Here is a 27,527-nt window from a genome sequence, read left to right as displayed (position 1 = left end):
ATGAGCAGATCTGTCAGAACTTCGGCAGAATTGCTTTTTCTCTCTATAGAGTGGATGCCTTTAAATACATTTTAGTGAGATTAAAATGCAGTGTCCAAATGCATCCAGTGTTTTAAAAAAACAGTCTCTTTGGATTGTAATGCATGTCTGATTTCATCTCCTGTTTAATTAGATGATTGTGGGTCAATTTCTTTAAATGTATGTATGCATTTGTTAAGTTATTGAGCCCTTGATTTAAGCTAATCCAATGGAGCTTTTAATGCACTTTAGGTCACACACTTAATATAATTGGGCTTGTTGTTCATATACTAACATCTGAGTCATTAAACATATCAAAAGTCAACATAAATCTAATTCAGAGGAAGTGCTTTTGCAGCGATCAGTCAGCAATTAGAAAATTACACTTTATCCCATCTATAGCCTAAAACCAAAAAACAGTAGTAATATTTATCTACTTGAACGTGCACATATACATCGGCTGTTAGGTGAAAGCGTCATGTATGTTTGATAATGGCAGTTAATATCATTTCATTCACTTAAGAAGAACATGCAAATAACAGTTTCTGATTAAATTAGCATTCCCCAGAGAAAGTCACCTTTCCATTCATCCATTTGTGTGAGACTCTTTGTCCTGTACAGGGTCATTGGAGGGTGTTGGAGCCTGTTCCGGCTGTCAATGGGCAAAAGGTGGGCTACAACGTGGCCAGGTCAGCAGGGCTAACATAGAAAGACAAGCAACCATTCACCCTCACACCAACGGCCAATTTAGAGTCCCCAATTAGCCTAACATGCGTGACTGTGGTGTGTGATTGGAAGCTGGAGTACCAGAACAAACCCCACGCAGGCACGGTGAGAACGTCCAAAATCCACACAGAAAGGCTTCAGCTAGAGTCGATTCTTTGCACTTACATTCCTCACACCTGGACACCTACTTACCTAATCATTGATTTTCATATCCTGAATATACAAGACATGAGGCCCTGACTCAATTATAGAGTGTGTCCTTTTGCATTTCTGACAGCTGAATAAAGCCTGTTTTTTATCCTCAGGATTTATTTTTTCCCTCTAACTCCTCACAGTAATAGTGATGTCTGTAATGCTTTTGCCTGTGGGAATGCTTTCATGAAGTGCGTCTCAGCGGATGCACAAGCAAATACAATGAACGTCCACATGAATATTCCACAAGATCATTACTTATGTGGTGAAATGCTTCTTTAACTGCAGTTGGAAACAACATGGGAAATGAGGTGCAGTTTAGCCTCTAATGCTTTCTGTTATTACGGTGCCCCATTGGTTTTTTTGCATTGTCTTCAACCCATAGAATGACAAGGAAATTATCTTCTCATGAAAACATGCCGTGTGACAGACAAACATCACAAAGTTCTGGTCAAATTACTAAGCAAGTAATTGTGTTATAATGTCAACTGATTAAATGATGACAGGTCTTTACGCAGACACAAAACCATTTATTCAAAATAAAAGAATATATGAGCTTTGTCTGAATGTTTTTAAACCTGTTTTTTTATGTCAATTCTCGTTTTCTGTTTTATTAGAGAATTATTGTGTTTTCACACTGCAACAAATCCTGTATTGTGTTATTGTTTTTTAGGGAATTTGCACGTTGGAAGGTGAGGAACACTGCGATCGAGAGAAGGGACCTCATTCGGAACCCCGTGCCACTCATGCCTGAGTTCCAGCGCAGCGTACGCTTGCTGGGCCGCAGACCCACCACTCAGCAGTTCATTGACACTATCATTAAGAAATATGGAACCCACATTCTCATCTCAGCCACCCTGGGAGGTAAGAGAGGTTCTCTCCTTCCATTTACTCACTTCCATGCTTGATTAACGGTTTTCCCACACTGGTTTAAATGCCTTTTACAAATGGTTTGTGGTTTTGCATCACATCAGTGTAATACTTTATGGCTAGGAACAAGATTTTTGTGGCTACAAATGACATATCTGGATAGCAATTTTACACCACAAAAAATAGATATGAGTTTTATTCATTAAATACTTTAATATAATTTCAATTAGAAACACTAGACATCCTTTAGAGTTTAAATATTCTCTGTCTCTGTACAATTATACTGTGAAAATGCAACCCCATGCTGTCTTGGATTATTTAACTGCCTGCTTGCAGCAATGTCAGATGAGCTCAGTGAAGCAGTTTGGGGCCAACTTGTTCTTTTGTGTGTTGGAAAACTAAACTGCAGAGACATCACAAGAGGGCAGACTAAAGACAAACCAAATCAAGAATACCGTCATCTTTAAGTCACAACAATGACAGACAAGAAGAGTCAGAGACCGTCATATAAAGGCCAGAGGAATTATATATTATAAATGTGACACAAGTTGATGACACTCTGTTGACCGAATGGAAAGCACCAGTAACTTTAGCTGTGCTTTAAGCCGGTTTTCATCAAGACAGTCGTCACACCTTATCCCAGATTGACATTTTGTTGCGTGCTAGTCGAACTACTGGCCAGACATTGCGTAATGATAATTATATTGACAGCTCCTGACCGTGCTTGAGGTGACAGCGAAAACAAAAAGGAACACACTCCCTCAAGCAATATGACAAGTTTGCAGCCCAGAATCAGGCTTCAGTTGCCACAATGTGTGACGACCTCAGGACAGAACATTTCACACATTTGTTTTATTTACTGCTTTGAGCAACTTCACCTTTAAATGCAGAGAACCTCATCTGGTTAGCTTTGTATGTCAGTTCAATGGCCTTTTTGGTGAGAAAACAGACCAATTACCAACAAAATTCCAGGAAACTTGGAAGAAAATTCATCACAGTTTTAGTTTTTATTCACAACTCTGTGGTGGTTAGTAGTCATGGACCTTTTACATATAACTGTAGGTTATTTAAAAGACATTCCAGGTAGCTGAAATTATCACGTACTGAAGTCTTTTAACACTAGTATGTGAGTATGAGTACAAAAACCTGCTGTGCAAAGCAGAATAAAAGCCTCTGATGGATGCTCTCAGTGTTTCGTTTGTGTTCTCCAAAATAAAAGTTAAGCACCCCAGCTGTCCAAGCCTAATATAAATGACTTCCTCCTGGTATCTCTTATCTTATCTCAAGCTCCGAGGGATGCATGAAGGCAGCTAGCTGTGATTACGTTGCCAATTGCATTTTAAAGATATAATTAGTAAGATAATCCGCTCTGTTACTCAAACCCCATATTATATAATTGTATGCATGAAACATTGCCAAAGAGTTGCTCCAGTTGTGTTAAATGGTGTTTGTAGCTTTGTAATCTCACAATCAAATGCCTTTAAGAAAAATTCAGTTTTTCTTGCGACAGGCCGACTTCTTCCACAGTTGGTGAAGCTGGATAATTTGAAGTATATTTAACCTATTATTCAAAGACTAAAAATTATGGATAAATTAAAGAGCTGTCCTTTTGTTTTTGTACTAAAGGAAATCAATGGACCGAAACTTTTGCACCGCAGTCATTCACTCTCTCTGTAGAGTCTATAATGTATTTAAGGGAAAAATATTTAAAACCCAGACTCCAGTTTCAGCTCCCTTTTTGTTCTCTGAGCATGAGTCCTCCCTTGTTGCACCCAGACAAGGTTTAAACAATGTCTGTGGGAGATTCTTTGTACTTTGAAGAGTAAAACTGAGCCAGTTCTTTTGCTGTTTTTGATTGCAACTGGGAGCCATCCTGGCAAGGACAATTTTGAGAAAATGGCACCAGAATTTTAGATTCTGTAACTTAGTAAGGTTTCTCAAATTCAGTGTATATCCTCCAACACAATCAAATCTTACCAGGAATATCAGATGTTAATCATTTCAAATATAATAATGTATAAATCCTCTATTAGTTGATTAATGCGGCAAGTCACATTTTATAAATAGGAAATATAATATCAGGCTGAAATATTATATGAAGGTAAAATGTGTTTAGGGAGAATGGCAACACCTCAGCAGCAGCAGCAGCAGCCGCCGGCTAAAATAGTACGGTGCTTGAAAAAAAAAAAAAAGCAAGTCACAGAAATAATCACAGTATCAATTACAACCACAGCATCCTTCTTAATCTGGTTGTGTTGCATCACCTAATGTGTTTCCTCTCTCCCTCTCTTTGCATTTAACCTCTGGCTCATCTTCTCTGCCTCTGAGTTATCGCCATGTTATCTGTAACCTTGGGGCCTTTTGTTCCAAGTTTATGGGTCAGCACACTCTTATCTCAATCTGGGAATTGGCCATTAAAGGACACAGTTATATGACCAGTAAATGTGCATGCAAGACTAGTGATAAAGTAAGAAGAAGAGGCTAATTCTCTCTTTAGCCACCTACACTTTGTGGTCTCATGACTCATTATACACTTGAGAGGAAAGAAATTCTCCTTCTCCTAGGCAACTTAAAGGTGAGTGGTCAAGTGTGAAGAGCCCCATTAGAGGTCCCATCCTCTGAACTGAATAAAAATGGCTACCATGTATAACGGTTGTTATGTCACCTCACATCTGGCTGCCTTTCTTTCTTTGGAGTCTGCAAGCTGTGCACGATAAAATGCAATCACACAGCTTCCTAACAAAGCTGATTACAGTATAGTATATATAGTCATCTTTATATAAATATTTGCACCAAAGCAGGCTGTTTTATGAGCTTTTGTTCAAGCCGCATACATATTTGTATTAAAATACGAAGTGTTAAATGTGCCCTTAAATGTTGACCACCAGCAGCAGTAGACACTGCAGATTCAAATGTTGATTCGACTGAAACTGCACAGTTTATGTAAAAATATTTTCTTTTTTTTAACAAAGCTGTTGGGATTGCAGTGTTACACACAGTTTTCTGCAACTCCTCAACTCCCACAAATCTCTACAGCAGAGCTGTTTGTTTTTCCTCCAGTAAACTCATTGAGTATTACGCGCAGCTAAAAATCCCAGTGCGTTGGGTAAGAATAGATTTTTGTCTAAAACATTTGTTCTGATATATAATTTCTGCATAACATAATAACCAGCCCCTGGTTATTATAAATGCATAACAAACACACCACAGCCCTTACTTTAGTAAATGATTACTTCTGGTCCACATAAATAAAAAGAGTGACTGTTTATTAATGCATCGTTTTTGTTTTATCGTCCTTCAGCATGTTTTTGTGGTCCTCTAAGAACTCAGAGAATTCAAAAAAGTGCTATTTTATCTCTGAATTTATGGAGACAGTCACTAAAAAAAATCTAATTAAATAAAATTATTTGTTATTAACATAGATATATGTTTGTCATAATGACTCTAATTGTGATTGCCATGGTTGGTACTAAATAAAGTTCTATTTTATTGGTCCTACATCAACAAATAAAATTAAATTTGAACTTATATTGTCTTTGAAAATTGGACCATGTCAATTTAAAACTTTATTAGAATGATTAGAATTAATTGATTAGAATAATTGCACAAAAACGGTATTGCAGAAATTGGCATAAGCTCTTTTCTAACAAGCATTTTAAAGAGAAAGTTTGTCACTTACCAAGCGTCTGCCGAATACATTTGCCAAAGTAAATTATCAATAACCTGCAGCTATTATGCTGTCTGAACATTTTAACTACTACCCACCATTTCAACACAGAGTTTCTGGTGTAGGAGAATGTATTTAAAGGAGGTGCATCAGGGGTTGTATATTTTGAAGTGTAATATATGACCTGACTGCAACCTGGAAGCATGATGCGCGTGGGAGGACTTAAAGCTGCTGCTGAGAACAACACACATCTCAGACTGCGCAACAAAAGATTCCAGCGAGTCGAACTCTGAAGCTGAAACTGAAAAAAACAAACACATCCAAACAGTTTGACACGAGATGCTTAACACCTCTGATTTGCCTGCAGCCACTGAGAACAATATGCACTGTAAGTGTGCTGTGTTTATTGACAGTAGAATCCAAACATTTCTGTGTGTCCAAGAATTTCAAATGATTGAGTCACCGCACAACCAAGGCCGTTTATATAAACGCTAGAGAGGAGGGTATTGCTTTTAGAAAAAAAAAAGTGTGAAGGACAGATTTGCATTTTGCTAAAGCTGTAAGGAATATATTTTAGCACATCTGTCATTTTCTCTCCTCTCATATGTTTGAGATCCGTTTTCCACTTTAAGTGAGAGAGCTGCGTTTTTGCTGTGAATTCCACTGCTGTGTGTACCAAGAGGTCTGGATCATTTGAGCTGAGAGAACAGACACAAATGCTGATGAAAGTTTAAACATCCAATTAAATTTAGTAAACAACTCTACTTTTGAGTATATAGCATGGTGCACATCTCAACTGTAAAATGGAAGCAGTGGTAATGGTACTTCTCTGGTACTCTACATCCTGTGGTCTTAATTATCTGTAGATGTCTAAGAAGTGCTGTTGCCACATTGATACATCATCAGCCAGCATCTTCAGAGTGAGCTACTGATCTTGACCAAGCATAATGAGTTGATAACATCGACCTTAGAGGTAGAACCCTTGCTAATACATGTGTAACAGCTGTTAAAACCCTCCTTGTTCATAGTGGTTGGAGCTGTTGAACAAAGCTGATGAGCTGCAGAATAAAGATTTCATGTGCATACAAAGGGAAGACTCTCGGAAGACTCATTCGCTCCACTACAGCACACTCTGTGGTGAATACACATATGACTGGATCAGAGCAACAGTTTCAGTGCAACAGTCTCATGCATTCGGCACTAAAAGAGAAGTACTTCATTGAAAAGACTTGTGGTTACCGGAGCCCGAGGCTAGACTTCATATGCAGAACTATGGCAGTGCCTCTGGTTGTAGTGTGAGTCTGTCCAGTGAATTTTGCCCACATTGTCACTGTATCTTTTTGTGGTTTCTGTTTTTCTGCTGAAATATACAGGGTTTGAGAACAAGCTGTTGTAAAGATGGCTACAATGCTGTATTTTAAATGCAGAATATTTATTATGAATGGACAAAAGTTTCCCAAAAGCCTGCAGCATTAATGGATTAATAAAAAATGCAAAAGAGGACCTAATGAATTTAGCTCTTTGTATGTATTCTGTGGGAAAAAATCCATTAGCTTCCCTCCCTGCATTACAGCATGTATAGCTTAATGTTCTCTATAAAGTGACCCACGTATATGCCATTTACACAAAATGGAGCACTCTTTGCCGTTCCATTACTGTAAAACAGTGCTTGCCCTTGTAGCCCTCATCGACCTCAAAGTGCACACACACACAAAGAAAAAACCACACTGCATTTTGTTTTTGCACGCATGCACACCCGTTGATTTGAGGTGAAACAGAGCATTGTTTTAAATACCTCTCAGCTGTAAACTCATAAACTCTGCATGAGCTGATTAATTCTGGCAGCGTACCAGTGAGATGCCCTGTAATAATGTAACACAATGTATTACTTACAGAAAGGTGCACACAAATGAATTTTTAAAGCCGGGGAGGTAATGATTTTGCCTGACCAGGAGCAATAACCACAAAATATTTATGTACAGAAGACCTCCTTTATGCCACACTAAGTTGCAATAGAGATAAAAAATGGCAGATCAAGGGCTTAATGTGGGACCATTTTTCTTGTGCAGTCGTGTAAGTCAAGTGTGTGTAAGTAACTTTGCTAACCCCTGAGGGAGTAAGAGCGTGGCAGCATCAGAGAATGGGCCCTCGTCCCCTCAATGCTTGTACTCTAACCAGGCATGAGACATTGGCCCTGACTGCTACCCTCCCCTGGTCACGGTCACCACAAGTTAAGTGACCAATTCCAATGCATCGCTTGGGGCCAGATAACCATTCGCAGCATAGGAAAAAACCTGAACATATGTGACATACTCTTGAACGTGTTCCATGGCATATGGTTTGCTATTTCAACAGTAATCTTCGAAAGGCAGAGTTGTGTGAGCTTGTGGAAGTGAATTGGTGTTTGCTTGTTTGCTTTTAATGCATCTGTTTCTGCTTGTAGGATTGAAAGATGGGGAAATATGATGTGTACTGTACTGAATGAGCAGCTCGGCTCTTTATTGAGTGTCAACAAACAAGCAGAAGACATGCAAATCGGAACGGATGTCTGCTGCTCTGTAAATATTTGACTCTTTTGCTGATCTAAGTGTTCACTTTCTCCCCATTGCAGACACTTACTGAAAGGTCAGCAGCTCAGTTTAAATTTAGACCTCCCCCCCTTTCTCCTGTGGACACTAATGTACTGTGTACATAAATAAATATGGCGAAGGTGAGGATGTTTGGATATTTTATGTCTGACCTCTCAATTTTTAATTGTAGGCATAGGTCTTTATTCATGTAGAGGGAGATTAGAGGCATGGAGATTGTGTGTGTGTGTGTATGCATAATCAGTTTTATATTCACAGCAGTTATGTGACCTCATTCTAGTGGCAGTGATTTAAAATTCAGATTACATTAGGAGTAGGGAGACTTTCTTCACCTCGGCAAATATGGCAGGATTTCAGTCCAACCCTTGTAGCTATCCCACCACTAACCACAAGCAACACATGCTCATCATGACTGCTTGGTTTAAAGCTGTTAGACAGCAGCGAGGCAACAACCAGGTTCTCAAAAATCAGATTAGAAACTGTCAGATTATTTTGTTTGCAAAACAGTTAATTAAGCAGAAGGTTTTTAATTGAAGATATTTTGTGTGCTTTGGTGTACGTTCTGCAGACATCATCCAACAAACCAGCCTGTGTGATAATCTGCTGGACAAGCTGCATAATCTCTGCTTGCCAGTGGCAAGCTAGCCATGCTATGCTAAAAACAAACCCCATATCTCCCTTCATACACATGTTTTGCTAGTTCTTTACATTGTGTTGATAATTCTATTTTATTTTTGTCAAAAAATGTATTAATTTTTGAAAGCCCTGTTGAAAGTAACAATCATCTAGTAGTCTAAGTATCTAAGTAGAGAAATATACATGAGAAAAAAACATCACTTTGCACCCCAGGCAGTGTATCATAGCATAGGGTCAGTAACTTGATTTAACCGTGCACATGAGTGATTTTCGTCATCCACATAAAGAAAAATGTGGCATCATGCCACGGTGCAAAATAATCACATGCGTTTCAGCCTGAAGTGGCTGCAAATGGCTTCACACGCTTGTAGCAGCAGCTGCAGCAGATCCTGTCCTCACCTCTATTTTTCTAATATTCTCTGCACTAATTAAATATCTACAATATGTAATTCTCCCTACTGTTTGTGTGTTTGTGTTGTGTTTATCCTCTCCCTGCCTGGGGTAGATGGGAAAAAAAAAACATACCCAGATGTGATATATTTGTTCTCCATGGGATAAAATTCCTGTGGTATTGAGGTACAATTCTATATCACTAGACCTCTCATGGAAATAATGTCATCCCAATAGGGGTAAATCCAGGGACATTTCTGGGGATGGTGCCAGCTGGGGATAAAGCAGCAAATGTGAAGACTGTTCCTGGAAAACTGGGGCATCTGGTTTCTTATATTGAGATGGTTAGCCTTGGTAATCAGACCTCTGACTTATCTATTATGTTTAAAAGAGATCCATTGGCAGCTGACATGAGCCTAAATTGGACATCTTTCACAAAAAAGCTGCAATTCTCTCACATTAATTTGTGCATCTTAACTACATATATTTTAGTAATGTTTTTAAATGTTTCCATTCCTTCTGTTACCTGTAGGAGAGGAGGCACTGACTATGTACCTGGCCAAAAACAAGCTAGACAGGAAGCTTGCCAACGCGACTCAGAATGTGGAAGCCCTTCATCAGCTGGCCTCGTCCTACTTCATCGACCGCGACGGCACAATGAGGAAGCTGCACGAGATCCAGATATCCACCAACGCCATCAAGGTCAGTGCACTTTACGTGTCAACAGGCAGATACAAACCCACATTCTGTTATCACACCTATGATAAGCTATTTACCGGTTTGTTTCATACATCTAACCAAATGTTATATGCAAAATAAGGTTCCAGGTAACTGCTGGTAAAGTAAGAGGAAGCAGATGTATTCCACATCCTTTCTCATTAATAATGGTCTTTGGTATCAGACTCTTTTGTATACCCAACATTCCCTAATGAGGGGAAGCAACATTTAACAATTTCCCTTTAGGAGAAGAATATGATCAACTGTCCTCCACATAAACCCCTCTGTGTTCTTAACAGACCTAACTCTCACTTCCTCCAAAGACAGATCGTTAAATACAAATAAATAAATGAAAAAAAACCTAATCCCCCGAATGTATATTAGCATTCATTATAGCACTGGATTGGATAGATATTAATCTAGTTTTAATACAGACTCACTAAATTAACATACTTCACTGTAAGTACTCATATAGATGAAACTCATACCATGGCTGAATATTTCAAGCATTAGCAAAAGGATAAAACATACTTTCTCATGCATAGGACTGAATAGCAAATGCTATGATTTTAAATGACTTCCTGCATATTCATCAGATGTCTGTATCCGATGAAAACAGGAGGAAAAAAAATCTTTAAGATGCAGAAAAGGAGCTGAACATTAACAAATTAAAAAGACACATAATTAAATGTATTTATGCTAAACAGTTTTCCATCACATGACATCACAGAGAAAGCACTGTTTGTGAGCAGCATGTGCCTGCTGTTGCCAGCCCCACTGTGGCCATTCACCAGTTGATTTTTCCAGGGACGCAGAGGAGAGGGAGTTCAGAACAGCAATTGTTAAATACAAGTAACATCAAGCAAAACCAAATAGGTCAGAGTTTAGGAAAATCCCTCCCTTGTGACCCTGCTTCAGTAATCAGCTCCAGTTTTCTTGCTTCATTTACAGTAGGAGGGACTGAGGTAGCACAAAAATATACAAAAGAATATTCTTTCTGTTTCAATGGATGTACTGTACTTATACTAATCAATCTGTTTGGTTTTAAAGCAATTATATGAGTTGAATCAGGTGCAATAGGAAAGACAAAAAAATAAATAATAATAGAGTGCATCCCTCTGCAGTGTTAGTGTCATAATACAGTGTTAGTGTTGGTAATTTGATTTAAATGTGCATGAGTGATTCAACTTATCCACATGAAAATAAATGTCTATAACTGTGCTAATCAAGATTCATGCCACTGTGCATATAACTAGATGTAGCCCTACTGAAGTGGCTTAATTGGTTAAATAGTGACCTACAGCCGATTCTCTGCTTGTGTCTGTTTTTTAGATTTTCTTGGCATTCATTAAATTTCACTGCATTTAGTTGACAGCATGGTCCAGCACACATTAGCCTGGGGGGTTTGAGGGGAAGAAAAACTGACACCTAATGATTGTTGACCTTAAAAACAAAAGATGTAAGGTGTGGTGGATCTGGGGTTGTTCAGGGCATGTGTGTTCTACAGATGTGAAATAACAATCAATTTATATCACCTCAGCACAGTGCAAATCCCCACAGTGATGAAGAGTAATCGATTACGTGTTCCAACTTGCTCAACATTGAAACAATGATTTAACATGATATTGCTTCAGAGAACATGGATATATATGAATACAAAACAAAAGGAAAACAGAACAAAAACAAGCTTGCCCACATCATCTCACATCACATCTAATTGTGAGTCAGTCCCATACCTAACTACCAAACAGTCACACACATTAGGATTCCACGAGTATACCCAAATAACAAACAAACAATACTGCTCAGGGGGACCCAGGACAACATCCCTTGTTTACCATGACCTTGCTCATATGCAACTAGTTTACAATTCAATTTGTGTACTGTGACAGAAAAGGAGTGAACAGAATTGTGCAGCACTGTTTCTGCAATGTTAGGCTGTGTGAGGATGTACAATTAAATCACAAGTCTGCAGCTCAGCATTGGGACTTACTGCACCCAGTATGCTTCCTGTATAGCTGCATTGACTCTAGACAAGCAAGGCAGAGACTAAGCATTGATTGCATGCTGTTGAATGCACTGTCGATAAGCCAAATATATTGTATCACCCATGCACAAAACATCTGTAGAGACAAAATCAACTTGCCCCTCTGCTACAAACAAACCACTATAGTAGGTAAAAACATGTGTTTATTTTGTTCTATTTAGATTAGATTAGATCATGTAACTTAGGCCGTGTTGCCGTTTAAATGGAAAAAACAGAGCAAGAAACTATAAGCCAACAAGGCTGCTGGTAGAACTGTTATCAGCCACAGTCAAATGTTACCTACTCGGAGTAGTTAGCTGCCGTTAATTTCAAGCCCTGCTGATCATAATTATTTAGGCTTCTCTGGTGCAATCACACAATTCTTAAACAACAATAGATTGCAGTTATGAAAATAGGCTACACTGGAGATAACTTGGATGCCTAGATGACTAGAAGTTGTGTTGAAATTTCCTGTAATTCCAAAATATCTGCAGCTGTTGTCGTACACCTGTGCATGCGCACCTGCACCAAAAAAATCTCTTCAGCACTCCCATACACCCACTAACGCTCCACCTCCCTGTCTTCATTCAAGGAGCACCTTCCCAGCTTTTTGTTGTTGTGAGTGACAAGTGGATTAAAGGGTTTTGGCAGATGAGACTCCAGGTAGCAGGAAGTCAAGCATGACAAAATTAAGCAGACCTGACAGTGGCTGCTGAGTCAGTTTCTCAGGAAAAGGAATGCAGGAGGTGTTGAGAGAAGAGAGCATCCATTCAGCACACACACACTCACACACACACACACACACACACACACACACACACACACACACATACGGGTCTATGTGAACTAGACGGACACTGCTGGCCAAACGCGTTTTTTGCTACATTAGGCGGACACCCCTTTCCACTTGCTTTACGATGATATGGGGTATGTCAAAAAATCTGTTTTGAGCCATAGAACACAAATGTCACTTTAAATCTTAAATACACAGCACACAACCCAAGATATAACAACCTGACAACATGGTTAGTTAGGCGGACAGGAGATAATGAGGTAATTAGCCCCGCCCATGACACAAAGAGAAATTAGGAGGACTAACTCAATTTGTGCAGACAGTAGCTATACACACACACAAAAATGTCACTGAGGTGTATTAAAGGGTCAAATACCATTAATGGAACATGGCTAAACACAAACACAAACGTGAAGGCATTGTCCATTGAAAGGACACACCTACTATATGTGGACAATTTGTTTTACACAACACACAATACGCCAGACTATGCATTGTGAAGACATACCTGATTTGTGAGGACACATTTTAACTGGCAATATAGCTCACATATATATATTACATATTTTATATAGTTAATACCTCTTTCATGATTACAGAGAATGTTTTTGTGATGCTACGAGACAAACACCAGTCAATGCACTGCAAGCCACATTTATTGCAGCAAAAACAATCATAAAACATCTTGGCTTGTACATTTTAAAACATTTAACAAAAAACTAAAAAAGTGCTGCAACATTATAGAACCAAATGTCTTTCACACCATTCACTGCTCCAACCTCGAGGAAGCTGGTGGATTGAGTTAGGGGTCATACCATCTGACGTGCCAACAGGCTACCTGGGCCTCTTCATCCCAACAGGAAAGTGTACTTAAAACAGATCTCCTTGCATTATTTCCCTTGGCATCCAGACTCACTACAAGAGAGGAAAAACAGATTGTCAAATGGTATTCACACAACAATCCCAACAAAAACAACCCCTGGAACTGGTTAACATATCACTTCATGAGTCTTCATGAGCATCGTGTCCATGACAGGACACCACAGAGGAAGTCACTGCGTTCCACTGCACACTTGAACAGCACCTCAACACTCCACAACACTACTCAGAATGTATTTTGTGAACAGAGGACATGGAGAAGCAGGAAGCTGAGCCTCACCTACCAGGGCTTGCATATCCTCACACTATTAGAATAATGGCCTGAGTCCTTTTTTCCAAGTTTTTCAGACAACACATAACTTCACCAAAAGCAGAGCATATGATATTTAGGCCAAATATTCATTTTGGTCAAAACATTACCTAGGCCATTCATTTAATAGGGTGACGATATGCTGTGCAATGACAAACATCACTGATTTTATCTTCACAGTTTGTAGACTAGTATTAAAACCCATTTAAAGTGTTTTGCTTCAGAAAAAACATGTTGTCTTACCAGTAGATGTGCTTTCAATGGCAGAGTCAATATCTGTATAGTGAAAAAAAAGATTAGGTATATGGATATAATAGCAAACAGTAATATTGCTTAGCCTACATGTAATGAATCAAACATCAAGGATGCTGGTGGACTGAGGTAGTGGTCATACCATCTGAGGTGCTTGGAGGTTCCTCAGCAGGCTGCCTGTCTCTCTTCATCCCTACAGAATAGAGTAGTTGAATGTTCATGTGATGATTTGTGTATTTCACAACAGACACTTCAACCTGTCACTACAGGTACAGGAATGGAACTATATTGTCACTTGCACAAAAAGTGCGGGCGAGATTACGTTTGGAATATAGCTTCCTGGCCGTGCAACTGTGCGCCACAATAGTGCTTGTTATGTTACAGGTATATCCCAATAAGCCATACCAGTGAGTTAGCATGTACAATGGCAGACCACTTGAACTTGCATGGCTAAAAGGAATGCATCTATTAACAAAAGTAGTTTAAATTCAACTCTCCTTGCTATGTCATGACAAAATGACTAATAACTGAACTGAAGTACTGGAAATGGAGACAAACAGACATACAGACAAGAGCAGCTGTAGCTCCTATGGCATGCCCTGTGATGACTCCTGCACTGCTGTATCCATCTAACAAACCCTGCCTGACTAACATTAAAATAGCGAGCAGCATTGCCTTGTCTACGTGTAATGAATCAAACATCAAGGAGGCTGGTGGATTGAAGTAGTGGTCATACCATCTGAGGTGCCTGGAGGTTCCTCAACAGGCTGCCTGTCTCTCTTCATCCCTACAGAATAAAGTAGTTGAATGTTCATGTGATGATTTGACCTGTCATTACAGGTACAGGACAACAATAATGACTATGATTGATTATGATTCAGGTATATCCCAATAAGCCATGCCATGCCAGTTAGCATGTACAATAGCAGACCACTTGAACTTGCATAGCTAAAAGGAATGCATCCATTAAAAATAATTTATATTCAAGTCTCCCTGCTATGTCATGATAAAATGACTAAAGACTGAACTGAAGTACTGGAAATGGAGACATACAGACAAGAGCAGCTGTAGCTCCTATGGCATGCCCTGTGATGACTCCTGCACTGCTGTATCCATCTAACAAACATCCATCTAACATTACTACATGTAATGAATCAAACATCAACGAGGATGCTTAGTCATATCACCTGAGGTTCCTGGACATTCCTGCTCATATTGGCTGGATCTTTTCATTCCTGTAGAATTAATAGTACGACTCAATAAAGTTCATGTAATATAAGCAGGTTTGTGCCAATTCAGTTATTAATATTTCTAGTTAAAAATATTTCTAGGCACACTTACCAACACTTGTATGTGAATGTATGAGGGGCTGCTGTTCATCAAACTCACTGTCTTCGCTTTGCTCAGAATCACTCAGGTTCATGTCATCTGACAAAAAATGAAGAAAATAAATAATAAAACATGAGAGAATTAAACAGCAAACATTGAGTTACAGCGATAAAACATTATGAATAATATTACAATGAAGATTAGCTTGTTGAGGTAAAAGGGACAGATGTTTTTTAAGTGGGGTTGTGTGAGGGACAAATGGCAGGCAGGCTGTGTGGAAAGCATAACATTCTAGAGGTTAGGTCATATTTTTGCTACAGTAAAAATATCTGTTAGCAATTCTTGTAAACCAAACTTTATGATCTACACAGATCTACACAGCTGAAAACAACTTTTAATAGCAATACCTTCAATGTCAATCTCTTCAAGTGATTTGCCTTGAAGATTTGTCAGGGACCCTTTCTCCAAGGCAAGAAGTAATTTTGATATTTTGGCCAGCTGCGTTGTAGCCTCTGGAAGCCTGTAATATTCTCTGTGGACACGAACGTCATGTCCTAAGAAGTCTGCAACTTGATCCAACTCATGATTTTTGAGGTTCAGGATTTGTGACAAAGTTGCAACATGCTTGCACAAGTGAGTTGACCTGAGGAGTTCAGGGTTCTGAGCGCCACACTCATTTGCATAAATCCTCAAACAGTCCTGTCCTCTATAAGAAGACAAACAATGGGGTCTTGCAAACAGGAATTCATTCTCTTCTGGGACTCCACACTCTGTTCTTTTGCTGATAAGATGTGTTAAGGCATCAACCATGTCTGGTGACAGCAGCACAGCAACTTTGCGCCCTCTTTTACCCCTAATTTCCACGCAACTGAAGTGGTTACAAAGTTTTTGTTCGAATTTTGTAAGGCCGCTGGCAACATCCTTATGCAAGGCAGTTGTGTCCCTTTCGAGGAAGCCTTTGAGTCTCATTTTTGCAACTTCTCCTCCACGTCTTCGGTTGAAGAGTATGATTTTTGCAAGGGCTGCTTTACAAAGTTCTCCATAGACTTGGGGTGATGGTGTCTTTCCTAAGTCTTCAGATGCTACCTTTGGTACCCTAGTCTTACACATAGCTGCTTTAGCTGAGTGTGTAAATATATGATTTGTAGAAAACTGCTTTGAATGGAAAATGTTCAATGTACTTTTATGTCTATGTAACTGAATTAGTGGAAATTGGTGAACCGAAAACCTTTGTCAACAAACACTAAATGTGATATATTATGCAGACTGAATAAAAAAATACTGTAATAATTATGAATTAATATTGGTACATCATGCATGAATGCATCATTTATTCAACAAAACTACTCACGTTTACATCTAATACCAGTCCACTTGATCGCAGCATAAGGTCCACCACACCTGGCACATTTGTCGAAGCTTGGTACAACTGAGGAGACCAAATCATGTTCACAGATCTGTTGGAAAAAACATAGTTATGAGAATATCATGATGAATATCAAAATTACACTTCATCTGATTTGATGAAAACACTTGCAATTCAAAAAACACTGCTTTTTGTGTGATGGAGAACATTAACAGAATGTAAATTGTGGAAATATAAAAGAAAATGTATATATTTTGCTATTATTTGTAAACGAACAAACAAAACATGTGAACTTTTCCATCCTCACCCAAAGAAATTCTGAACAGAAGGTTCAAAGGTTAAGTAGAAATTTTAGGTACTCAAATATTTCAAGCAATCAAGTATTTTTTATATAGTCACGACTTAAGCCACTAAATATATCATTAATGCGTTGTGCTATAACTTATGTACACATTCAGGGTACATTCCCTAAAGATAAAGACTGCTCTAACTGACAGTTTGACTTTAAAAGCCTTCGAAACATGTTTTCTGAATCATAATTGGGTTACGTTCGCCAATATCTATCAAATGTAAGCATACACATATAGTTCACATAAAGCAGATTACCCAAGGATTTTAAGTCTGAGATGCTAATTTTGAATGGATGGATGGATGTGTTTAGGATGTGTATACAAAATGTTACAGAGAAATATTGAATTTTTAAATTATTTACCTCATGAATGCTGCTGGCAGGAGAGGCAGGCGGGACAGGATCAGTCTCCTGTGGACTGTTCTGGGGACAGAAATGGACAAGCAATAAGCACTAAACAATCAAAGTTGAACATTCAAACTGTAGTTATTTGTGTTGTGCAATAAACAATTATATACTGACAAAATGTCAATACGTTATATTTTCCTCAAGAGTGAGAATTCATTTCAGCATAAACACTGACCATTAAAAACATAGAGTTGATTGAGCTGATTTTGTTATTAAGCTGCACAATACTGCCCACCCCACACAATACACAGTATGACAGCAGCAGTAACTAGGAGGACACGGTACACAAACTGGTCTAGCCTTTCTAGCCTTATGGTGGAGGTCAGAACACTGCCCATCCCCCACAATACACAGTATGACAGCAGCAGTAACTAGGAGGACACGATGCTCAAACTGGTCTAGCCTCATGGTGGAGGTCAGAACACTGCCCATCCCCCACAATACACAGTATGACAGCAGCATACAGTGTTACAGAGAAATATAGAAGACTTTTAAAACAGGACTTTAATAAATTATCAATTATTCACCTCATGAATGCTGCTGGTAGGAGAGGCAGGTGGGACAGGATCAGTCTCCTGTGGACTGTTCTAGGGACAGAAATGGACAAAGTTAATCACTAAACAATCAAAGTTGAACATTCAAAGTGTAGAAGCTCATGATGTGCAATAACAAAACAATTGTATACTGAGAGAATGACAACATACATGATATTTTAAGATTGTAAACAGACATGTGATTAGGATACATGCATATAATGTTAAAGAAATATCAAAGATTTTTAAACAGGACTTTAATAAATTATCAATTATTCACCTCATGAATGCTGCTGGCAGGAGAGGCAGGCGGGACAGGATCAGTCTCCTGTGGACTGTTCTGGGGACAGAAATGGACAAGCAATAAGCACTAAACATCTGAAGTTGAACATTCAAACTGTAGTTATTTGTGTTGTGCAATAAACAATTATATACTGACAAAATGTCAATACACGTTATATTTTCCTCAAGAGTGAGAATTCATTTCAGCATAAACACTGACCATTAAAAACATAGAGTTGATTGAGCTGATTTTGTTATTAAGCTGCACAATACTGCCCACCCCACACAATACACAGTATGACAGCAGCAGTAACTAGGAGGACACGATACACAAACTGGTCTAGCCTTTCTAGCCTTATGGTGGAGGTCAGAACACCGCCCATCCCCCACAATACACAGTATGACAGCAGCAGTAACTAGGAGGACACGATGCTCAAACTGGTCTAGCCTCATGGTGGAGGTCAGAACACCGCCCATCCCCCACAATACACAGTATGACAGCAGCAGTAACTAGGAGGACATGATGCTCAAACTGGTCTAGCCTTATGGTGGAGGTCAGAACACCGCCCATCCCCCACAATACACAGTATGACAGCAGCAGTAACTAGGAGGACATGATGCTCAAACTGGTCTAGCCTCATGGTGGAGGTCAGAACACTGCCCATCCCCCACAATACACAGTATGACAGCAGCATACAGTGTTACAGAGAAATATAGAAGATTTTAAAACAGGACTTTAATAAATTATCAATTATTCACCTCATGAATGCTGCTGGTAGGAGAGGCAGGTGGGACAGAATCAGTCTCCTGTGGACTGTTCTGGGGACAGAAATGGACAAAGTTAATCACTAAACAATCAAAGTTGAACATTCAAAGATACTTTTTGATGTGCAATAACAAAACAATTGTATACTGAGAGAATGACAGACATTACGCCTTGTCCAGATTTTTTCAGCCTTCAAATAAAATGACTAGTCACTACAACAATTCAGTCAAATTATTTCATGCATCCACGCGGCCTGGATCATTTCTCATGCGCGCTGCTTTATTCCCACATGTAAGATGTTTATAACGCGGATCAATAATGAAGTGCAAAGAAGCCGAGTAGTGAAACTCGTGCTGATGCACTACGAGTGTACTTTTCATCGCTTTCACTCCGCGGCCCGTCTCTTTGCTTAGAAGACGCTTTAATGCTGCGTTTAAAAGAATAACATCAGCTGTAGATGCATCAGGAGCGGATCTCTTTACTTAGCTGCTCACATGGAGCAAGAAAAGACACGGCAGACATGCTGGAGCGTCGGCACAACAACATCCCGTTTCAGCCGAGTTGTTCCGGTGAAAAAAGTGTTTCGGTGGCCGCGTGTTATTAACTGACTTAAAGTTATGGTTAAAGTTTCCATTTAGCTGAACCTGGTCCAATAAGCACGTTAGGTTTAACTAGCTAGCGATGCAAAAAACAAACCTGGCAAGACTAGCTTGTTGAACTAGTGTAGCTGTGTGTCTGGAGTTAAAAGCCTTACCTGCGTGATCCTCGCCATGCCAGGTGAAACGAGTCCACGTGACGAGAGGGCAGAGACGTTCCTCAGAGAAGGGAGGGGGGGGGCTGCTGCCTCCATGTGTGTGTGTGTCGCAAAGGTTTCCCCCGGGTCCTAAAGCCGGCCACCCGCGCCCGGACAGATATAACCCTTTTTATTGTTATTAAGTAAGTGTACTCAACAAATCAATGAGTGGATGAGCCAGAACTTTCTCCAGCTCAATGCAGATTAGACAGAAGTGCTTGTTTTTGGCCCCAAAAATGAAAGCTCTTAGATCAGACCTGAATTTTAACAACCATATAAAAGCTATTACTATGTTGGCCTATTACCACCTGAAAAACATTGTTAGGATCAAAGGCTTTCTGTCCAAACAAGACACAGAAAAACATATTCACGCATTCATTTTCAGTAGGATTATTATAATGGCATTCCACAGGTCTTAACAAAAAATCAATCAGGCAGCTACAGCTGGTCCAAAACGCTGCTGCCCGAGTTCTGACTAACACCAGGAAACTGGACCACATCACACCTGTACTCAGATCACTGCACTGGCTTCCTGTGAGTCAAAGGATACATTTTAAAATTTACTCTTGGCTTACAAAGCACTAAATGGTCTTGGACCAAAATACATTGTGGATTTGTTGGTTCCCTATGAAGCATCCAGACCCCTGAGATCATCAGGGACAGGCCTACTGTCTTCAACCTCAGTCTGCAGCTGGGGAGAGTGCCTACCCTGTGGAAAACATCCTGTGTTGTTCCAGTCCCAAAGAGAAACTGCCCTCAGGAGCTGAACGACTACAGACCGGTGGCACTCACATCACAGCTGATGAAGACAATGGAGCGGCTCATCCTCGACCTCCTCAAGCCCCAAGTGCATCAGGCTCAGGACCCGCTACAGTTTGCCTACTGGGCAGGTGTGGGTGTGGAGGACGCCATTCTCTACCTCCTACACCGTGTTCAAGCACATCTGGACAAAGGGAGGGGCACAGTGAGGATTCTTTTCTTGGACTTCTCAAGTGCCTTCAACACCATCCAGCCCCTGCTGCTACTGGACAAACTGAGGGAGATGTCTGTGGACCACTACTTGGTGTCCTGGATTGCTGACTACCTCACGGAGAGACCGCAGTACGTCAGGCTAAAGGACACCACATCAGACACTGTCATCAGCAGCACTGGAGCTCCCCAGGGGACGGTGCTGGCCCCCCTCCTCTTCACCCTTTACACCTCAGACTTCTGCTACAACTCAGAACTGTGTCACATCCAGAAGTTTGCAGAAGACACAGCCATCGTGGGCTGTATCAGGGATGATGGAGAGGATGAGTACAGAAGTGTAGTCAGTGACTTTGTCACCTGGAGTCAGGTGAACCATCTCCAGCTTAACACCTCAAAGACTAAGGAGCTGGTCATCGACTTCAGGAAGTCCAGCCCACAGCCACGTCCAGTGACCATCAGGGACGACGAGGTGGAGATTGTAGGCAGCTACAAGTACCTCGGGTTGTGGCTGGACAACAAGCTGGACTGGACATGCTGTACAGATCACCTGTACAAGAAGGGCCAGAGCCGTCTGTACTTCCTGAAGACTGGGAGCCTTCAACATCTGCAGGAAACTCCTTTGGATGTGCTACCAGTCTGTGGTGGCCAGTACACTTTTTTATGCTGTTGTCTGTTGGGGGGGTAACATGAACAAAAGGTGTGCTAACAGGCTGGACAGACTTATCAGGCGGGCTGGCTCTGTGGTCAGCATGAAGCTGGACTCCCTGGTGACAGTGGCAGAGAGGAGAACACTAAGAAAACTCCTGGCTATTGTGGACGATGCCAGTGATCCTCTGCACACTGTCATCAGCGCTCAGAGGAGCCTGAACAGTCACAGGCTGCTCCTCCCCAAGAGCAGGACCAACAGACTCAGAGACTCCTTTGTCCCCTGATCCATCAACTCTACAACTCTGCTTTTGGCAGGAGGGGGAGAAGGAGGGAGGAGCACAGCCCGCTGATACAACACACCTGCAATAATTTACATGTGCAATAATCCATCTGTACCATCTATGCTGCTGTGCAATGTTGGTACAGAATTCCTCTTATCTTTTATTTTTTACTGTACTATGTTCTATTCTATTCTACTTAACTCTTGCTCTGTCGGTGTTGTATTGCTGCTGGTAACCAAATTTCCCTGAGGAGACAATCTATTCTATTCTATTCTATTCTATTCTATTCTATTCTATTCTATTCTACTATGTGTACCCAGGGTCAGGACCAAACTAAGTGAAGCAGGGTTCAGTTATTCTGCCCCTCACCTGTGGAACAATCTTCCTGAATACCTGAGGTCTGCTCAAACAGTCACTTTATTTAAATCAGGCCTGTTTACTGCAGCATTCTCTTCAATTTCATTGTATTCATGGTTCCTAACTGAACTTTTCTCATTTAATCTTTCCCACTTAATCTTTATGATTTTAATTTCTAAGTTGTTTGTTTTAAAATGTTATTTTTTATTCTGTGATCTTAATGTCTTCTGTAAAGCACTCTGAATTGCCTTTTGTATGAATGGTGCTATATAAATAAACCTTGCCTTGCCTATTGCCTATTGACCCTCTGGTATTCCTTGAATTAGGGTGACTGTATGAATTAGGGGGACTGTGTATCCATCAGCCAATCAAAACCTGCGAAATATACACTTGTGTGAATAATTAATTAGGTGGTGTACTACCCGGACCCACCGGCAGGGGCGCTATGTTGATACACAGATTATACACAAAATCATGAAAATGTGTAATAGAAGGACTTTTGCTGAAAATTAGTATATGGGCTTTCTAAGCCAATAGAAACACATCTACGCTGTTAGAATTAGGCGGACACTGGCCCTGTCTGACTAATTCAAAATGTCTGCCTAGTGTCGGGGTGTATTCATACCAATTGTCCGTTTAATACACAAAAACCAACACACACACACACACACACATAAACACACATATACACAAGTCTTTGGAAAGCTGAGTGGACTGTATGCCTGCTGATGAAAACTGATGGACCAGCAGCATACGTCTTGAGGTGAGCCTTTGTCTGAGCTTAGTAAGGGGCAGTGGATAGTTTGGTGATTGGGTGAGTTAGTGAATTAATTAGTGGAATTTCAGGTAGCTTAATGCATCCACTGAGGGTTAATGATGACTTGTTTGAAACACACAATGGATGTCTCATGCTCTTTTAACAGGATAAAATAGCAGTGTAATAGGTTTGCTCTATCAAGTGAAACAAACATAGGACCTAAAGTAAGTAATATGACCATTATAATACCTCATTATCACACACATTGAGTTTAATTTCTTGGACATATTATGGTTTTTCTGTGTGTGTGTGTCGGTGTGTGTGTGTCTGCAGTGCTGCAGTGTTAGGTTTAATTACCAACCAGGAATTGTGGTCAACGATACCCCGGAGGTTTCAAAAGCTCAGAGTTCAATTTGTGTAATTTCTTTAACAAAATCAATGTTAGGTACCTTTAGATGAGTCATACATTATTACATAGTCCTAGCATGACCTTACAACAATCATAGTCCATTTTGCAACTTTTTGTGACAAGGAAATTTAAAACCTTATGTGGACATGAGCTATATTCACACAAGCACTGAAGCTCTGACCTTACATAAATATTATTAGATATCACCCAGAAGAGCTGTATGTGAGAACACAAGTGTCTGAATCAGCTAAAATAGGCATTAAACAGCTCCCTAAAACAAAGAGACCCATGTATAAGTGGAGCAGGTCACCAAAAATGTCAAAGAAGAGAGTCTTTGAAATGTGACATCCACTGTGAGATCCACTGCAAACACTGCATCATACCCTGCTTCCTGTACGCTTCACCCAGGCACTCTAAACTGCATATTTGTAATGGGTTGAATGCACCATGAGGTCTTTGGTAGCACCAGCACCATTTTGAGCATCATAATAATTTAATAACATGCTCGAGAAATTGATGTGTATAAAAAAAGAAATAGCAGCAGATCATGTGCAAATAAAATGCATTCAACATTTCATTTAATTTTATTATCATTTATTTAATCCTCTTGAATAATGCACAGGAACAAAAATAACCTTTGACTGCAGTGCACTCTCATATATCTTACCTAAAAATAAGGGCGGCATGAACTGCAGTCCTCCAGTCACGTCAGCAGACAGACAGTGATCAGAATGTGCAGAGGAAGCAAAGTCCATCAGAAGGCATGGATCTATAAACACAGAGAACAAGGGCTTTGCTCCTTCAATATTGATTCAGTATGGCTGCGAGACCTGCTTTGGAGTGCAAACTTACAATCAGGATGAAAAACACGTGTCAATACAGCAGAAATGTTTCAGACATTTCCTGTCTCCAAGTAAGCAGGATGAAAGTCGGGTACACTGAAATATTTTGTGAAGCAACAGAAACGCAGACCTCACCGGGATTCATCATTTCATTCATTTATTCACAATTAGCTCAGTCACCAGCTGTCTTACACTTCTACCTGCTTTCTTTGTAGCATTATGCATACAATACCTACATTATTCAGCATAATTAACACATTCATTTTCTGTGTGACTGTTATTTTTAGAACCATAATAAATATCATAATATCAAAGAAATAAGATTCCCCATTATTTACTTGGTCCCCCTCAAGGTTTAAAGAGAGAGGTGTTTTATTTAGTGTGACACTGCATGGCCAAAAATTAAGAAGCAAATATGCACATGGCCTAATGCAAACCCACAGTGTAATTAATAAATCTGATGAACATCTGGCATTTTTTTATATATATATATATATACAACATCTATTAAAATATTTATGGTTTTACTTCTTCTCATATCTGCAGTTATCTGGAGGCTGGATCATATTTACTTTATTTTGCATATTTTTATACATTTTTTCCTCTTTACTGTCTTTTAACCTTACATGATAAAACACCAGTACACAAAAACATCTTACCTCTTTGTACAATTACTCTGTGTTATTTTTGACCCATTTGAAGCTGTTCTACAGGTTATATTGTGGAGCTTGTTGATTATTTTTATGTGGCACGGACACAGTAAATAAATAACTTTCCACATTCATGGCTTTTTATCACATCGTGCCAAGATGCATGGAAGTTTGGTAGACCATAGAAATAATAGTGGGACCTAGAAACACTGGTGTGAAGATGCAAAATAGTCTAAAGATGAGGATCGTGTTTTGTGTTATTATGCTAGTTAATATGATAACAGGGACGAGATAGAAAGAGAAAAAAATTCGCCATAAAAGAAATCTGCTGGTGTCACATCACAATTTAAGTCTGTCCAAGTCCAAGGTCAGTACTTTTATTTCGTTAAATGCAAAATTTTAATTGGAAATTCCAGTAATGCTTGCATGTCCACTCAACTCACGAGCATTGGACGACTAACAAAAACACTGAACATCAAAAACGGAATCATAAAATCTTCCACTGTGTGCTTTGTACTGTGGTAGTGTCTGCAACCAGATGCAAAAGAAGCTTTTATAACAAACCAACTGCATTTGATTTTCAAGAAAGAACAGGCTCTAATTTGTAGATGGCTGAATCATGTGCAGATGTCTGTGAGAAGCTGGAAGCTGCCCCCTCTCTTCCACAAAATGTCCTGAATGGTTTGCAGCCAAATTTTGCTTGGCCCTTTGCCGATTGTCTCCAAATGTCTCCCTGTGAGAGATAGCATTTATCCTTGAATGAAAATATGAACTAAATTATAATTTTAGATGTAAGACGGTAAAAATTCATTTTGTAAATTGAAAAACCAAAAAAAGCTATCAGCAATGATACACTCAAACCTGCATATGATCTAAAACAAATGTGTATTTGCAGTATTTCAAAACAATATGTATGCTTTGGCTATTTTGTTTGTTCGAGCATTAATTGATTAACTGTGTCATTATCAGACTACTAATGAGGCGGCAGAACAGTACATGAACATCAGGGCTGCCAGCAGGGTTTGAAACAATCAGTCTTTGATGACATCTGTGCAGGCACTAATGCAAAGCTTCCTCATTATAAACGCACTCACTTTTTTTTCCATCAATGAGAAATACAAACAATTGTTTGATTGTTATTGGACTCCTACAGGTTGTGCATGCTGTGCGAGCTGCAGTGGTTGGAATATTCAAAAACACATTAGAGCACCATTAAGGTCGCAGTTAAAATTGGTCCCTAAGGAGCACATATTTTATTGTTGAATAAAATTAAGCAGTAATCAAAATCAGTAACAGCCAACGTGTTAAATTTGAGTTATGCCTCAGACAGAGAGGGATGGCCTTGTGTGTGTGTGTGTGTCCTCTACTTTAATGTGTGGACAGACTATATGCATAGTGTCTAACAGAATTTATTAGACCTTTCATCCTTGATGCCCCTTTCTATCTCCCCGAGTCTTTGCACTGCTTAAGCGTCATGTGAAGTAATTCAAAACCCAGACGTATCCCCACTGTGCCGCCATCACACTTTTGTGTCGTCAGTGGAATCATAGCCCATGTACACAAACCACAGCTGCGTGATGACTGCAAACTGTTGACAGAACATGTCAGTTAAACTGTATAAACTGTGTAAAACCCATCATTACAAATACATAAGTTGATAATAATAACATATCTATGCAAACACAGATAGAAGTTGGGCTAGACAGCAGCACTCACCAAGTGTTATTATTATTCTTTCCTTTGGAGGTCGGGTTGGTGAGGTTTTCCCGACACCATTAGTCATTGTCTGTTTTCCATTCCCTCGTGTGGAATATGCACACTCATGATATGGCGACGTGTGAGCATGCATGCACATACTCAGACATACAAACAAACAAACAAGCAGCCTTTCAGTAGTGAACAAGCTGGCCTGGGGTTATGATGTAATGAGATCTTACAGTACGGAGGGAGTGAAGGGGGAAAGAAATCACATAGGCCGTTCAGCATAGGGTTATTATCCCTTTTTTTAAGGATTCATAAATCAGTATGCTGTTCTCTTTCTTTGTTATACAATACACATCCCCCACACAGACACACACACACCCATATATATGTAGTTTATGTCAAGCTAAAGAGAGGTCTTTTCCCGCTGCGAACACTATCATACCTTGCTGATAGAAATAAATGACATATGGTTGTTTGTCTTTGTGCGGCTGAACCTGATTGCTGCAAGCTAGGACTCCAGCAGGGAAGGGAGGGTCATTTAGGAATGAAAATAAGATACCCAATGGAGTGTTTTAATGGAAAGAAAATGTCAATTTTACGAGTGAGTGTCTTCCTACAGAACTGTGTGATTATGCAGGAGGAAGAATTGGCTGTGTGTGTACGTGTGTCCTGCATGCTATCATGACGGTATATGAGTGTGCATGTGACGGAGCGACTGACTGTGGCGTGTGTATTCCGTATTCATTCATGCATGAAGTGTACAAGTGTGCATTCCTACAGGGGAGTGTGCTTACTGCATCTCTTGCAAGGTCACCTATCCATACAGTTACTCTGGGCAGATTTACACCAGCAATCAATATGCATATTTCCTGATGATGCTGCAGTGCTGTGCTGTGTGTTGGTGGTGGTGTTGTAGCCAGCCACAGTTCGTACGATCCTATTTCTCATTTCACAGTCCAGTCAAATGAGCCTTGTGTGAGGTAAAAGAAATCTTAACGTGTGTACAATATGACCCAGATT

At 39.8% G+C, this 27,527-nt stretch overlaps 2 protein-coding genes across 4 annotated transcripts in view; one reads left to right on the top strand and one right to left on the bottom strand.

The window, feature by feature from the left end:
* The window catches only part of brinp1 (bone morphogenetic protein/retinoic acid inducible neural-specific 1), a 96,289-nt gene that overhangs the window by 39,175 nt on the left and 29,587 nt on the right, over window positions 1-27,527 (top strand). Inside the window, exons 3-4 of the mRNA XM_028418438.1 lie at window positions 1,610-1,800; window positions 9,620-9,789. Coding sequence (XP_028274239.1) covers window positions 1,610-1,800; window positions 9,620-9,789 — 361 coding nt within the window. The remainder of the gene's footprint in view (window positions 1-1,609; window positions 1,801-9,619; window positions 9,790-27,527) is intronic.
* On the bottom strand, window positions 13,322-19,910 carry LOC114444039 (uncharacterized). 3 transcript variants are annotated; one of them, XM_028418441.1, is made up of 10 exons: window positions 19,852-19,910; window positions 19,091-19,150; window positions 18,330-18,389; window positions 16,745-16,850; window positions 15,406-15,492; window positions 15,252-15,299; window positions 14,801-14,851; window positions 14,207-14,257; window positions 14,056-14,088; window positions 13,331-13,538 (listed from the first exon to the last, which is right to left on the bottom strand). In XM_028418441.1, exons 1-10 carry the CDS (start codon window positions 19,867-19,869, stop codon window positions 13,426-13,428), a joined length of 627 nt encoding a protein of 208 aa, XP_028274242.1. In that variant the 5' UTR covers window positions 19,870-19,910; the 3' UTR covers window positions 13,331-13,425. The 3 variants fall into 3 exon arrangements, with proteins under 3 accessions (XP_028274240.1, XP_028274241.1, XP_028274242.1); XM_028418439.1 differs by lacking the exons at window positions 16,745-16,850; window positions 18,330-18,389; window positions 19,091-19,150; window positions 19,852-19,910 and adding an exon at window positions 15,801-16,726 and having other exon boundaries at window positions 13,322-13,538; XM_028418440.1 differs by lacking the exons at window positions 14,801-14,851; window positions 16,745-16,850; window positions 18,330-18,389; window positions 19,091-19,150; window positions 19,852-19,910 and adding an exon at window positions 15,801-16,726 and having other exon boundaries at window positions 13,322-13,538.

This window comes from Parambassis ranga, chromosome 12 (assembly GCF_900634625.1).
Source record: "Parambassis ranga chromosome 12, fParRan2.1, whole genome shotgun sequence".
NCBI lineage: Eukaryota > Metazoa > Chordata > Actinopteri > Ambassidae > Parambassis > Parambassis ranga.
This window is presented reverse-complemented; position numbering and strand designations above follow the sequence as displayed.

Excerpts from the sequence above, each read along its gene's own strand:
- LOC114444039 (XM_028418439.1), bottom strand. The coding sequence starts at position 16,503 with ATGTGTAAGACTAGGGTACCAAAGGTAGCATCTGAAGACTTAGGAAAG. Across the intron at positions 14,852-15,251 it reads GGAATGTCCAGGAACCTCAG|GGATGAAGAGAGACAGGCAG; the intron begins GTGATATGACTA and ends TTTATTCTGTAG. Across the intron at positions 14,089-14,206 it reads ACCTCCAAGCACCTCAGATG|ATATTGACTCTGCCATTGAA; the intron begins GTATGACCACTA and ends TTCACTATACAG.